We start from the raw sequence: 16,786 nt of genomic DNA, 5'->3' as shown, positions 1-16,786 counted from the left end.
GCAATATGCTTATATTACTAATAAAACTTGTACTACGAAAGGGGTTTTATTGCTAGAAGAAGTGGAGTTCCAAGGGCCTGGTGATACAGTGAGAATTTGCATTCGAAGGGAAAGCTAGGTAGATGCAGAAAAGGGTTTTATGCGTGGGTCAGAGGCATGTAATATCTAAGCTGCCTGTAAGCCTACAACTGTGCGAGGGAACCAAATTGAAAGGGACCTCATTTTGAATTTGTAAGATAAAATGTGCTTTGCCTGGTGTCTGTTTATGTCTATGAGTTATTGTTCCCTAGGGGAAGATTACCTGGGAGTGATTAATTTGGGGATTTGTTTAAAAGTTATTATGGCAGTAATTTGTGGCCATGCGTATGTGCTTAAATTTGTTGTTAAATTAATAAATGTTTTATTTAATTTATATAAAAAAACCTCTGGAGGCTTGGTGGTTTCATTTCTGAAATCAGAGCTGCATCTCAAACATACCAATTGAAAATATAGGTTATGACAGTTGTTTAAAGTTTCCCTCTGGGATTTTAAATAACTCAGCCTTTACCAACTGCTGTATCATAACAAAGAGAACTAGTCTTACATATCGTGCTCTGTTTATTTCTTTTAGTTGTTTCAATTAGTGTCTCCTGCTATGAGTATCAATTCTATGTAGAAATGCTACAGGGAAACATTTGATGCACTTTATCCTCTGAAGGCGCATATTCTTCACATTTGACTGTGACAATTTGCATGATCACCTACTTTCATTATTTTCCTCTCTGCTTGGTTTATGTCATCGACAATCTCAAAGTAAAAAACAATGATGGATAGTCTGCTCAAGTTGAAGGCAGCTTTGCTAGGTATGCTCTAGTTCAAGCATACATCTATTGCTTCACATGGGAACTGTTGCATAGCTGTATGGAATGCACAGAACTGAAAATAACTGCTTTTGCGCAATATGATCTCCTGGTTTAATGCTGTAAATGATTATATTTTCCCTTCAAATCACCTGTTTTAAAACATTATTCAGGTTCTAGTACAATTTTTTTTAAAGGGTCATTTGCAAGATGTCCAAAATCATGGCACCAGCAAGCATAAGATGATCACCACAGAAACTGTTGGGCAAAAATGGACCAAGGTTCATCTGGCTTCTGTTCATTGACTACCATTCTAGTAATGACATTATGCAATGATAATGGAGTTGTTGACTAATAATCACAATTATTCACTATTAATAAATCAACAACAGACCCAGACATGGGGCAAAAAACCTCCACTGTTGCAGAACTTTGGGAACCAAGTCACCTGTTCCGCCTAGGCATGCTATAGTTACCATGTCATGTCTCACATTGTTCATACTGTATCCCAAATATAATTTTTTCCAAATAAATATATTTAATTTGCGTTTGAATTAATCAGTATGGACTGCTTCCACCATCTCCCTAAGGAGCCTGTTCCACGATACATATCACCTAAATTATTGGCCAGTTAATTACATCCTATGTTGTTGTGAGGGTGCAGCAGAACACGATGTAAGGATTTTATAAAATGAGAAAATCATTTAATTATTTTTATATGTAAGAAAAAGGAACAAAAATAGTTCCAAAATATTTTCTGTAGCCTTGATTAAAACAGTAATGCCTCCCTTCAATAAGCTTCTCACTCAGGCCAGATTTTGGTCAGTACCAGTAGCAAACCAGTGCCGTTTTCTGATGAGCACACTGCTGAAATATCAGAACATACTTATCTTACTTCTTCACAGAATCTACCTGGCCTGAAGTGTGCTTCCCGCAATTTCTAGTTTTTTATAGTTCATTTTCTGTTGCTCACTTTAACTCCAAACGATTTTTAAAAATCAACATTGTACAGTAATGTACATAAACTATGTGATCAACATCATAACCTTTAAGAACAGGGAGCTTGATTATAAGTAGGGTTTCCAAATAATAGTTTGAAGACCAGCATGAATGCTCCATTTTTGCAAGAATAAACCAATGCAACAAATTCCTTAGAGAGAAAATACTTAAAATGGTGGCATACCATTCAGATTAGTAAAAGTAAAGATCAGCAAAAGCATACACTAGCTTGAGGTTGTGGTGGTGATGAGGCCATCTGGTTTCTTTATGGCTGGCCTTCTTGCTGTCTGCCTTTACTCAGTAAAATACACCCTGTCTATTCACACAGACTTTTAAATCATACAAATTATTAGCTAGTAAAGAACACAAAAATGTTGTCTCTGGAAGCTACAAATAATGTGCATTACATCAGTAGATAAGGGTCCTGGCAATGTGGTCACTTGTTGTCAGTAATGGAAAAATACTTAAACCAATATACTGTAAATGTACTCTCAAGGTACTACCTCAAGTTTCTTCCATCACCAGTCAGAAGCCCATGAGTTTACTTCCATGTTACATAGCTTAATACATTCTCTGCAGTCACAATTAAGCATTTGAGAGATCAAAATCTATAATCATTGGCTGAAGGTTGACCAAATCGAGATATTTAAAAACATTAAGGGATTCGATTGTATAGACACTGAGAAACTTATCTCCTCTGAAGTAGGAATCCAGACTAAGAGGGTACAACCTTAAAATTAGAGCTGTGCCATTTAGGAGTGAAAATGGAAGCACTTATTGTTTTACAGTGGAAATCTAGAGCTCTCCTACAAAAGGCTTTGGATGCTGGGTCAACTGAGATTTTTCAAGATCAAGGTCAGTAGATTCTTGTTAGATAGAAGTATCAAGGAATATGGAACAAAGATTGGCAAATGAAGTTGTGGAACAGGTCAGATACAAACTAACTGAATGGCAAAACAAGCTGGAGGGGGTTCAGTGATCTACTCCTGTTCCTATGTCTTCATAAAAAGCCTTCCAGATAATAATGTGCTATAAAATAAAGACAATCCTCCCATATTTCATTTATGACAATCCTCCCATATTTCATTTTATAAGCACGGAGAAAAATTAAAGGAGACAATTTAAACAAAAACAAGGCTCCAACAAGAGTACCAAGGTCTTTTTAGATCAAAATATCTACTGATGTCAGCACTCCAAGGAAACAAATGTAAAAGCTGGGACAAGCAGACAGTTTTGCTCCAACTTATCCCTTTGTATTGCTAGGAAAGATTTTAATCAAGACCAGATAGAGTATGCAAAATTTAGCTGAGTGATCAGTCACCTTTGGCTGATCATAAGCTGCTTAAGGAATTACAGGAAGGAAAAGTTGAATTTAATATGATGCTGCAGCAGACTGGCTGATTATTTGCTCCCAGACATGCCCTACAGTAAATCTGACCAGATTCACCCTCTGTCTGCAGCAAATTAAATTCCACTGCTTTTAAGCACAACAAAAGAATTGATCAGTAAAGGGGATTAAGAACTTTATACACCCAGGACTGGCAGTTTAATTTAATTGTTCCACAATCACAAGTTTAATATGCAAACATAATATTTGGCATTAAAGGAACAACTCAATCAAGCAGAGCTAGAAAAATATTTAAATTTGAATAACATCTAACAAAAACAATGGCTATAATTCTTATTGCAGCACTGTGCAGACATCAGAAGAAGGAATTCTATACTTATCACCGCTAATAAGGTTAACATTATTCAATTTGTAGACTAAATTGCATCAGTCAGAATTAGACTAATACTCATTTTAGGTTCAGAATATTAATTGATGCTCATTGTTCAAACTAAAATGGTTGTGTGAACAGCATAATAGGATGAAGTCTCACCTCGATAATTTTTCTGGCCTCTTTGTATTTCCCACTCTGAAGAAAAGCGAAAAAAAGGTCATACAGCATTGTCATTTCACCTCGCTTCTGGTTTACAAAATCCATAGCTGCAAGCACAAGAGAAAAATTTTAAAACTATGCATTCAACAACAGTTGAAACTAAAGTTAAATCTTAATCGCTTTCATCCCAAGGATATCAGCAAAATGCCAGATTTTACGTATGCTATAATTCAGAAAATTCTACTTATCACCTTTGTTTTTGAGAGTGGCAGAAAAGAAGAAAAAGTTACTTCAACACAAGTTTTGCACAGTCACGAAGCAGATTTTGGGATGGGGGAGGGCGGGTGGAAGCGTCCTTTTAAGAAGGGAAATTAAAGGAATGGGAAAATGCCCTTTGTCCTAACAAGCCTACTCTCTTTTTGATCCATCATCCTCACTTACTCAGCAGGATCATGTTTAATTGCCTCTGGATCCATTTTTACAACTTATTTCAGTAGTCTTCCCTAATTACATACTCCATGGGATTAAAACACAAGAGCACAGGGATGGAAAAGATACAGTCCATCTGGTTGGTCCCAAAAATTAATACCTCTCAATTGCGTTTTGCATATCTTATTTATCCCTTTGTTTTAAAGCTTTGGTTGGAGGGAACAATTTGCCTGGATTAATCCTCAATTTCCATTACCTTGAAAACTATTATAGGTCAACTCAGATTCTTCACTTTTCCAATCACAAGCCCAACCTGCTTAGCCGCTCCCCAGAAATAAAGCCACTAGTCTTAAAGTGCTGCAACTTCAGCTGAATTTCCCCAGTGAACTGTTTGTATACTCATTAAATGATTCAAAATGCAAATATACAAATGGTTTTCACCCAAAATATGAATCTTTTTCCTACATAACAGGCACTGCACTTCAAAGTGATTTTGAATGTAAGCACTTTGATGCCGATAAAAGATATGCTAAGACTCTATACATATGTGAATCTTCTTTGTGATACTGACATGTGCATTTCCAGCACTTAGTCTTTCATCCAATTTCTAGGATTTTTTTAGTTCCTACATGAGACTTCACAATGCTATGAGAGAGAAACTGTCCACAAAATGTCTTCCAGAAAAGGGAGCAGCTAGACACTTCCTGATACTGATTTAAGATAAAAGGAAAAATTTCTGCCACAGAAATTTGAGACACCACACTGGAGCCATCTAGAGAAGCAACAAGTAGGCCAGACAAATGAAAAAGAACAGAAAGCAAATTTAAAGAAATAACATTCAACATCAAACAATCTTACACAGCTGCCAGTGCATCAGTTACAGAGCAACAAAAAAAGAGCATGAGAGATTCTCACTGTTCTCCCGCTTAAAAGTGGGAGGCAACATTCAAATATTGGAAGATAACATTAAAACAGGGAAAAGAAACTTAAGAGGTAGAGGGTAAGGTGCTTTACATTTCACAGAATCACAATCACAGAACAGAAGAGGCCCTTCGGCCCATCGAGTCTGCACCGACACGTGAGAAACACCTGACCTACCTACCTAATCCCATTTACCAGCACTTGGCCCACAGCCTTGAATGTTATGACGTGCCAAGTGTTCATCCAGGTAATTTTTAAAGGATGTGAGGCAATCCGCCTCCACCACCCTCCCAGGCAGTGCATTCCAGACCATTACCATCCTCTGGGTAAAAAAGTTTTTCTTCACATCTCCCCTAAACCTCCTGCCTCTCACCTTGAACTTATGTCCCCTTGTGACTGACCCTTCAACTAAGGGGAACAGCTGCTCTCTATCCACCCTGTCCATGCCCCTCATAATCTTGTGCACCTCGATCAGGTCGCCCTTCAGCCTTCTCTGCTCCGATGAAAACAACCCAAGTCTATCCAACCTCTCTTCATAATTTAAATGTTTCATCCCAGGCAACATCCTGGTGAATCTCCTCTGCACCCCCTCCAGTGCAATCACATCCTTCCTATAATGTGGCGACCAGAACTGCACACAGTACTCCAGCTGTGGCCTCACCAAGGTTCTATACAACTCCAACATGACCTCTCTACTTTTATAATCTATGCCTCGATTGATAAAGGCAAGTGTCCCATATGCCTTTTTCACCACCCCACTAACATGCCCCTCTGCCTTCAGAGATCTATGGACACACACAAGGTCCCTTTGTTCCTCAGAACTTCCTAGTGTCATGCCGTTTATTGAATACTTCCTTGTCAAATTAGGGTTAAATTCCATCTGCCACTTATCTGCCCCATTTGACCATCCCGTCTATATCTTTCTGTAGCCCAAGACACTCAACCTCACTGTTAACCACCCAGCCAATCTTTGTGTCATCCGCATTTAAAAAATGTTGTATCAAAAATTATTCAATTACTCAATTTTTGTCTCCAAAATAATGTTATAGCTACCCATTGAGAAGTTGCAAATACAGTACGTAAAGCTTTGTCACAGTTATGAATTCATAAATTATTTAAGTCAGTTTCCGAACTAATGTATAGTAAACTCATTAAAATTAATCTATAAAAGCTTGTAATTTAACACAGGGAATATCCCATAGGTTTGCTTTTAAAGGACACACAATAATTAGGATGTTGTGATACAAATTCAATTGGAGGGGGGAGGGAATCTGGTGAGAACACAAAAAACATATGTTGGTTTGCTTTCACAGCATCTCCATCAACCACCTTTCTGTAAGAGATCAGTGTCTCCCTGCTCGATCAACTTGCACAAAACATCATGAAGCCTAGGCATCTGGCCATATTTCTTGTGACAATCAATAATTGCATCTAGTGCAGCAGGTAGATTCCCCCTGAAACAGAAAACAGAAAACCTCAGTAATATATTAGAACGTTATTTCCATAGCAAATAATAATAAAAGTAATATTTTAAAACATGTTTAACTTAAATTCTTGCACACTACGTAATACCCTGTGAAAGAACGGTTAGATCAATCTGAATGTCAAACACTTAACTATTAAGTTACCCAATTCAGAAGTATTACATTTCTTTTTCCTTTCTAGTGACATCACCCCTTCTATTATCAGGAAAAACCAGCAACAAGTTCACAAGGTTTCTCACAGAGATACTCCTGTTTTGGCACTAGCCAGCCCATTAATGCCTATTTTCAATCCCATTTTTCCTCCTTGCAGAGGAGAACCTAGACTATTTCCATTAAAACTGAAAGGGCATTGGGGAATTGAGTGCTGGTAAATCACAGGCGTAAACCCTATGGCTCTGTGCTTTGGAAAATTTAATGTATAGTCCCATCTTCCTCCTCAAAAATAAATCCTGTTCAGGAACAGTAACATTTACCATAATTTCACTAAGCAATGCTTTAATAGCTTGAGTTTTCGTTTTAATTCCATTTACTTCTTACAATGGGATGTTCAGAATAGCTTTCGTTAAATAAAGCTAATGGATAACTTTTTTAAGCTAGAGGGCAAGTGAGGGAGCAGTCATCAATACCACTAGTTGGTTGACACTACAACACACGCTGAGCAGTAACAGCACTACTGATACTCTTTCGAGTTATCAACAGTCACAGATTGCAACTCTTTTGAGTACAATCACAGTTCTTGGTTTCCAGGAGTGGGACATGAACCCACAACCCTCTGATTCAAAGGCGAGGGTGCTATGAACTGAGCCATTGAACAGGCTACCACCTGCAATGAATCATCCAATTGAGAATGAATTACTGTATTCTTCCTAACAATGAACAGAAATTGACAAGAGCAATAAAATTGGACAATGTCCATCCACCCACAAAATTAGAAAAACTGGATAGCCTACCTATTGTAATGTTCTCCATTAATGTTCCAACTGAAAATTTAAGTACCACTAAATATTTAATAAATTGAGTTTTAAGAACTGATTTGTAAAAGCGGATATTAACAGTAAGTTTCTGAAACCTGAGCACCTCAAACTTAATTCTGAACACTTGCAGGCAAACTGAAACCTTAAAAACCATGAGTTTTAGCTTCAAGCACTTTCATGATGGAAATAAATACATAAATATGGACTCCACAAACTTTGTTCTTTCATCAGACATTCTTTGTAACTTTTAGACGTAAACCTGCAGTTTATAAACATGTTTTATTCATTTCACAGTAAGACCTTATGCTTTTTTCAATAACCCCCAATAAAATTCTCTGTTATAAATGGACTCTGAAAACCTTACAAGCATAATACATTTGGGGATGAGAGCAATAAACTTTCTTGCTCTACAGATGACAACTTGCATTAAAATAAGGCTTTTGACGTAAAGATCTCTCACAGGGCTTCATAAATTGATATGGATGCCACACCATGAAAGGAGGTTAGGAAGGGTGACTGAAAGCTTGGCCAAAATGTTGGGTTTCAGAAAGAGGGGTGATGGGCTTTAGAAGAGAGGCTGACAGATTTGGTCAAGGCAGCTGATAACTCTGCCATCAACAGTGAGGCAGGGTGCGTGCAAAAGGCCAGCAGCCAAGGGGTGATATGAAGTTGGAAGGGGTTACAAAGGTAGCTGAGGTGACCCCAGAGAATAATTTGAGAATGAGGAGTTTAAATTAACATGTTGTGAAACAAGGAGTGAATGCTGTCAATAAAGACAGGGATAATGATTAAGAACATAAGAAAATAAGGAATAGGAGCAGTAATAGAACATATGGCCCCTCGAGCCAACTCAGACATTCAATACTATCACGGTTTGTCACCTGCCTCAAATTCACTTTCACACTGCCTCAAATTCACTTTCCTGTCAGTTCCCCACATCTCTTGATTGCCCCAAGAGATCAAAAATCTGCCATCTCAGCCTTGACTATATTAAATGGATGGAGCATCCAAAATCCTCTGTGTAGACAATTCCAAATATTTGAAGAAATTTCTCCTCATCTCAATCCTAAATGATTGACCCCTTACCCTGAGACCGTGTCCCCGTGTTTTAGATCTCCCACCCTGGAGAAATAACTCCTCAGTGTCAATCTTGTCAAGCCCTTCGAAATCTTGTAAGTTTCAATGAGATCACCTTCTATTCTTCTAAACTCCAGAGAATATAGGCCCAATTTACTCAGCCTCTCATCATAGGGCAATTCTCTCAGCCCAGAAACCAATCTAGTGAACCTTCACTGTACTGCCTCCAAGGCAAATTATATCCTTCCTTAGATATAGAGATCAAAACTTGCGCTCAGTACTCCAGATGTGATCTCACCAAAGCCCTACCTTGAAATGAAGGCCAACATGCAATTTACCTGTCTAATTGTCTTCTGGACCTTCATGCTAACATTTGGTGTTCCTTGCAGAGAGTGAACCCAAGTCTCCCATAACATCAACATTTACAAATTTCAAGTCTTTTAAAAAATATTTTGCTTTTTTGTTCTTACTACCAAAGTGAATAACCTCAATTCCCCATATTATATTCCATATGCTATCTTGTTGCTCACTCACTTAACCTGCCTACATCTCTGCAGCCTTGGTGTCCTCCTCACAATTTACATTCCCATCCAGCACTGTATTAGCAGCAAGCATGGATACATTACGCTCAGTCTCTTCATTTAAGCCATTAACATTGGCTGGAAATAGCTGAGGTCCCAGCATTGATCCTTGCAGCACTCCACTAGTTACAGCCTGCCAATTTGAAAATGCCCCAATTGTCCCTTTCTGCTTCCTGTCCATTAACAAATCCTCCATCCATGCAATTATATCATTCCCAACTTGATGAGCCCTTATCTTGTGTTTTAACCTTTTGGAAATCCAAATATATTACATATACTAGCTCCCCTTTATCAGCCCTACTAGTTACAAATGGCTAATTAGCCTGTTTTCTCTGTCACTTCTTTCTTGAATAGTGGTGTTACATTTGCTAACTTAAAATCTGCTGGAACCATTCTCGAATCTGAGGGATTTTGGAAAATCATGACTAGTGCTTCCACCAACTCTGCAGCTACCTCTTTTAGAACCCTCAGATGCAGGCCAATAGATCCTAGGGGTTTGTTGGCTTCTAGTCTCTTAAGTTTTTCCAATATCTTTGCTCCGTTGATACTAATTACTTTAAGTTCCTCACTATTAGCCCATTGGTTAACCTCTGTTTTTGGCTTACAATTCATGTCTTCTAACATGCAGACAGACAGAGAATATTTAGAACATAAGAAATATGAGTAGGCAATTGGACTGGGAAATGGAATCAGTGGCAAGACATTGGAATTTATGCAAAGGTTGAAAATAAAGGTTTCAGTCTTCCTGGTGCTGCATTGGAGGACGTAGTGGTGCATCCAAGACATCATGCCAGGCAGGCAATCTGTCAACATGGAGGTAATCGTTAAAATGAACCTGATGCTGTCTTTACAAGGTACAGAGTTGAGCTGCAAAGTAATGATAAAAAACAGAGCACATAGATTGTTGGGTATGTTGCAGAATATTTGCGCTTATTCCATTTTTTAAGTAAAACACATAAATAATTCACAGAATCTACAAGTAAAACCCTGGACTGTTATAGTACCCATCACATGATTCCACTAACAGTCAGTCCTCAAATCACCATCTGCTTCATTGCTCTTCAACCTGAATCTCACTACCTCTTCCAATAACAGCAGCAAAGATAAAAATGCAAACTATTCAATATATAATCTCTTTAACAAATTGAAAGCAGTAATTTAAGTTTTGAGTTTCTGTAAGTGCTTAAGCCATTGTGCCCCATCTACAATGCTAGGGCATCTCGATTGAATTAAGTCTTGTGACTCACTGTATTATATAATTTTTTTTAAAAATGTATGTTATGTGGGTGACATATACCGTAATTCAGCATCATAGCTTCAAGAACAAGTATTTAGGGCATAATTCCCACTTACTTTTTAAAAACTACTCCTAGTCTTTTTAGCCGTCTTTCTTTAGTAATCTGACAGCTCAAATGACAGAAATGCCCAACTTCCAAGTATGTTTTCCCAAAACCAAATGCCAAATCTGCAGTTTTTCTCAATTTGCTTACCCTGATGGGCAAAATAACATTAGTGCACAATTGACTTGTAAACAGAATGCTGCACAGAGGCAAGGCTTTTAGTTATTGCCTCAAATTGAGGGTCTAGAAAGAGTGAAAGAATTATTGATGTAGTGCACCGGTAGTTGTTTGTATTTGTCAGCCAGTGCTTGTATGTAGTTTCTAGTGACCATGGAGAATCCTGGGGGAAAATTGCCACCTCTGAATATTTGTAACAAAATCCTAAAAGTGTGTATCAAAAGATGCGTTTATGGTTTCATTATTAACGAACAGCCAAAATCTTCCATTCCCCCATGATCCAGATACTCTTACCCACTTGGCTGGATGAGAATAGCAGCGATAATCACAGAATAAAACTACTGCCTCAGTTACATTTAAAGAACAGGCTATGCTGTCAATAAACGTTTGTTCAGGCGACCCACTAAACACTGCAAAATAAAAAAAAGTCTCAAGTACTAAAATGAAATAACTAAATTGGATCATTACAATCTAAACACAGTGCTATTCTTCCATGTAAACGGGGCTTCACATGATAGATATGTACCTTATACCCTTCCCAAGCCATGTTTACAGTACAGTGAGTGGAACCCTACTGAGACATTCAAATTTTTGTCATTTTGTATGAAGACAAAATTATAGGTTAATTTTTTATCTGTGAATAGATGGTGCAACTAAATAAAAGCAACAGACTAGACAAACAATAGAGCACTGCCGTGAAAAGCGTACAGCTGCTATTCAACAGCTTAGCCCCCATTTGCTTAGTGATGAACAACTTTACAATGGAAGAGCAAGAGACAGTTCACTTTTATATAATGTAAGAAAACACTGTGGACTGTTGATTTTAATTGCCATGTAGTGTGGTAACGTTATGTTAAAAGCTTCACTTAAGTGGCAATTCATGGCAGGCTTACTGATTGAAAAGCTCGTCTTTTGAAGCTGAAAACCTCAGGGAAAGGAGCAAAATAAAATGGGGTGGGAGGCAGGGTGGAAGAGAAAAAGGCTGGAGGCAAAAAAAAGACACTTGTGTAACAAATCCCAATCTGCAAATCTAAACCAGATGTTAGTGTACAGGGAAATCAATTCTACACAGTACAATCAGCTTTGCACAATCATACATTTAAAGGACTGGCTCTTTACTGAGCTAAATGTTTCTCTGTTCATTAGACATAATGAGGAATCTTCAAGGAGACTGGTGTTGCAATTACAACTAATCCTCAAAAAATTAACTGTGTTGAAGGCTTTATAATTTCCCTAGGTACAATTTAGCTGTCACTTACTTTAAAATTTACTCAAACACGCTTTCGAAATAGCTGTAACTTCACATGTCAAGTGCTTTCCAACCAATTAAGTCTAACTGGAAGTCACTGTTAAACAACTGAATGACTAGACAAGATAGCTCATTTCCCTGCTCTTTTGTTCGGAATAATATGCTGCATTTACATTATCAGCCTCAACAGGATTTTCTGACAGGGACAGAAAAAATTGCTAACGCTGTCCATGCTAAGCACATGAAGCCTGTCATTTACCAATCATCCTTCAAAATGCAATAGCCATGAATGCAACTTAATTACAACCCAACGATCCTTGACGAAAAATCATCTTATCAGTGTCCTGTCTCTGCAAAGCAAATGAACTACTTTTGTCCTTCATCACTGGTGATGCTAAATTCATAATTGCAAAAAAAAGAGTTTAAAAAATAAGGCAAGCTACACTGAAGTCTTCACTATCATTAGAACACAGTATGAAACAGGGGGAGGGGAAGGAACCTGCTTCAGACAACAAACTTTTTCATTTTTGTGGTGTGACTCACTGGAATAAATATTAGAAAATTTAAACCTTACAAGATGAAATATTTTCAGTTTGAAATGCTTTGTTCTTAAAAATAGCTGCCTCCGGTCAAAATATGCAAAGTGGATAGAGTAGACCACGTCTGCAGCTATTAATGCATTTTATATCTGTCAGCCTCACTAAACATCACAACAAGATATTTACAATAACACTTCGTTCTTAATTAGTTGTAGCTGATAGTTGTGTTCATTTGGGAGAAGCTGGTGTCCCTTTTATTTTTATCTATGCATTTACTCATTCCCCAACCCTCCCCCATCAAAATATTTCATTAGCAACTACTTAAATATAAAGCCCCATTCTCAAAACAATACCTTGAATGGCATGATAATTTTACTCAGTATACCTCATAGAACAGAGCAAGTTCAATTGTTTACATTCTGAATTGACACTTCAATCATGCTCCTGAAGTGCTGAGCTGACAAGCCTGACAATCTGAAAAGCTAATTAAGGACAGGAATGCCTGAGCTGAAGAATGGAACACCTCTGCACTTTGTATGCACTAAGTACTCCTAGAACAGAGAGGTGAGCAGTAATCCTGAGCATTTCCTCCACATTGCCGCAATGTATCTCAAATCCCCCAATTTACAAAACACCTGTTTTTGACTCAGTACCACATTTGTATGTTGAGTTCTGAGCCGCTCCAAGCCAAGGCTCTCTCAATGGAATTTCTATTCATTATAAAATACAACCCTGATCTTCTCATGAAATGTCACCAAGTGTGCCTGTTGCAGAATTGAGCAATACTGACTAGGATGGTATGTAGTTCGATTTTCAGTTCACACTGTGTTAGTTAGATTAGAGGTATTAGTGTACTCAGGATTTAGCCAGTGAGAAAATAATCCAAGATGATTTCGGTCCAGTAAAATCTGATGTAAAGGATAGGATCGGGTTTGTTGTAATATCACTTGTAATATGGTTGAATAGCCTCTCAACACGATGCATATATGCTACCACATAAGGATGGCCAGTTGTGTCATGTGTAAATAAATCAACTATACCTCAAAGTGAGGCAGCATCTTAATATTAAGGTGGAAGTAAGTTGTAAAGGAAACAAACCAGAAAGCATTCGGCATAGCTGTTGAGGTGATTACATAGAGTTGTAGCTTTATTCCTGCGAGGAATTTATCTAAAATTTGCAAAAGTACACACGGGATTTGTCCTTTCAAGGGATTTGATGTTGATTCTCAGTCTGTAACTCACTCCTTTCTGTTGTCATTACTGAAACTCTTGTTCCATAAGCAAAAAGCAGTGACGAAGGCTACTGTCATCGCAAGATGTTACACTGCACCATTAGAAACAAAAAAAACTGTCCTATTTTGTATAGCACAGACAACTTAAGCTTACCATCAGTAGCCCTCAAAAAGCTAAAAGAACGCGCCTACAGGTGCACATTTGTGCAATTTAGAAAAAAAAATAGGTGTGTTAATGACGACACAAGGGGAACCATCTTGAAGGAGGTACTGAACCTCGCAGTATGCAAAGAAGTTGAATTAACGTCAGTGGATACTGTCATTAATATAGAGTGGTTCAACGATCATGTCATTTCAATTGTATATGTAAATTTGACTGTTCTGCACTGCTAGACTTAGTAATGCACAAGTTAGTTACCCCTGGTGTCATCATAAGCTATCATCCTTCAAATACATTTTCAAACAGAAACGGGATGAAAATTTCTAAAGGGGGTTACTGAAGTTTTTAAGAACTAAAAGATTAAATCCCACTTCAAATAAATATTCTTCAGTTATAACATTATATTAAAAATTCACTCTTGCTAACAACATAAAAATTAAAATAAGACACTATGAATCTAAATTTGTAATTGTAATAAAATGTTGTCTTCTACTTGCACGATTGTTGCACGTAAAGTCTGACATGTCCTCTTAGCTTACGGATAATTATTTTTATACACATTCACAGGCTGGACTTCACTGGCTGGACCAGCATTATTTGCCTGTCCCTAGTTGCCCTTGAGAAGGCAGTGGTGAGCTGCCTTCTTGAACTGCTGCATTCCATGAGTTGTAGGTACACCCACAGTGCTGTTAGGAAGGGAGTTCCAGAATTTTGACCCAGAGACAGTGAAGGAACGGCAATATATTTCCAAGTTAGCTTGGTGAGTGACTTGGAGGGGAATTTCCAGGTGGTGGTGGTGTTCCCATCTATCTGCTGCCCCTGTCTTTTTAGATGATAGTGGTAGTGGGTTTGGAAGGTGCTGTGTAAGGAGCTTCTTTTTAGATGATAGTGGTAGTGGGTTTGGAAGGTGCTGTGTAAGGAGCCTCTTTTTAGATGGTAGTGGTAGTGGGTTTGGAAGGTGCTGTGTAAGGAGCCTTGGTGAATTCCTGCAATGCATCTTGTAGATGGTACACACTGCTTCTACTGTGCGTCAGTGGTGGAGGGAGCGAATGTTTGTGGATGTGGTGCCAATTAAGCAGGCTGCTTTGTCCTGGGCGGTTTCAAGCTTCTTGAGCGTTGTGGGTGCTGCATTCATCCAGGCAAGTGGGCAGTATTCCATCACAGTCCTGACTTGTGACTTGTAGATGGTGGACAGGCTTTGGGGAGTCAAGGGGTGAGTTACTCGTCACAGAATTCCTAGTCTCGGACCTTGTAGCCACAGTATTTATATTGCTAGTCCAGTTCAGCTTTTGGTCAATGGTAACCCCCAGGATGTTGATAGTGGGGGCTTCAGTGATGGTAATGCCATTGAACATCAAGGGACGATGGTTAGATTCGCTCTTGATGGAGATGGTCATTACCTGGCACTTGTGTGACATGAATATTACTTGTCACTTGTCAGCCCAAGCCTGGATATTGTCCAGGCAGGCTGCATTTGGGCATGGGCTGTTTCAGTATCTGAGGAGTCGCAAATGGTGCTGAACATTTTGCAATCATCAGCGAACATCCCACTTCTGACCTTCTGATGGATGGAAGGTCATTGATGAAGCAGCTGAAGGTGGTTGGGCCTAGGACACTACCCTGAGTAACTCCTGCAGTGATATCCTGGAGCTGAGATGACTGACCTCCAACAACCACAACCATCTTCCTTTGTGCTAGGTATGATTCCAACCAGCGGAGAGTTTTCCCCCTGATTCCCATTGACTCCAGATTTGCTAGGGGTACCTTGATGTCAAGAGCAATCACTTATCTCAACTCTGGAGTTCAGCTCTTTTGTCCATATTTGAACCAAAGCTGTAATGAGATCAGGAGCTGAGTGGCACTGGCAGAACCCAAACTGGGCATCAATGAGCAGGTTATTGCTAAGCGAGTGCCGCTTGATAGCACTGTTAATGGCCCCTTCCATCACTTTACTGATGATCGAGAGTAGACTGATGGGTGGTAATTGGCCGGGTTGGATTTGTCCTGCTTTTTATGTACAGGACATAGCTGGGCAATTTTCCATCAGCTGGTTAGACTCCAGTGCTGCAGCTGTACTGGAACAGTTTGGCTTGGTCTTTTAAATGTGAAGTACACATTTGAAAGAGCTCTTCAAAAAAACTTCAACAATATTTGAAAAAGTTAATAGACATCAGCATGTTTAGTCTAAACTTTCTAAAATATAGTCCTTATAAATTTGGTGCAAGCTAACAGAAATTAAGGACAAAAATAAAACAGAGTGAGGTAGAGGTCAAAGAACATTAGACTGCCATTGGGCACATTTTCTGCACATTTTATAGAGCTCTGCGCTCCATGCTGAAGTACTGACATGAATAGACAGAATCTAATGAAAACTTTTCAGACAAGTTTGTTACAATCACAAGTGGGTGTGTATCCGTGCATATATAAAAACATAGAAAAAGGTCCCACGGCACTTAGAGACATGAGAAAAAATAAATGTAAGCCAAACAAAAATTAAGTGGGACAAGCAAAGTTTTAGTCAAAAGATATTAAAGGGAGGGTCCTAAAAGGAGAATACGGAGGCACAGAGTCAGCAAAATTTAGGGAATTTGAAAAGTGATACGAAACAGCTGAAGGCACAGCAACCAATCGTGCAGTTGTACAAGAAACTGGAGTCAGAGGAATGGGAAATACTAAAACAAAAACACCTGGAAAAACTCAGCAGGTCTGGCAGCATCTGCGGAGAGGGACACAGTTAACGTTTCGAGTCCGCATGACTCTTCAACAGAACTAAGGAAAAATAGAAAAGGGGTGAAATATAAGCTGGTTTAAGGGTGGGGGGGTTGGGACAAGAGAGCTGGATAGAGGGCCAGTGATAGGTGGAGATAACCAAAAGATGTCACAGACAAAAGGACAAAGAGGTGTT

The 16,786-nt window shown here is 38.6% G+C and overlaps 1 protein-coding gene across 1 annotated transcript in view; it reads right to left on the bottom strand.

The window, feature by feature from the left end:
- lrpprc (leucine-rich pentatricopeptide repeat containing) overlaps positions 1-16,786 on the bottom strand; it is a 153,228-nt gene that overhangs the window by 35,621 nt on the left and 100,821 nt on the right. Inside the window, exons 24-25 of the mRNA XM_078557196.1 lie at positions 6,398-6,522; positions 3,719-3,825 (exon numbers count right to left, since the gene is read on the bottom strand). Of these exons, the coding sequence (XP_078413322.1) occupies positions 3,719-3,825; positions 6,398-6,522 (232 nt within the window). The remainder of the gene's footprint in view (positions 1-3,718; positions 3,826-6,397; positions 6,523-16,786) is intronic.

Source organism: Cetorhinus maximus, chromosome 14 (assembly GCF_964194155.1).
Source record: "Cetorhinus maximus chromosome 14, sCetMax3.hap1.1, whole genome shotgun sequence".
Taxonomy (NCBI): domain Eukaryota; kingdom Metazoa; phylum Chordata; class Chondrichthyes; order Lamniformes; family Cetorhinidae; genus Cetorhinus; species Cetorhinus maximus.
This window is presented reverse-complemented; position numbering and strand designations above follow the sequence as displayed.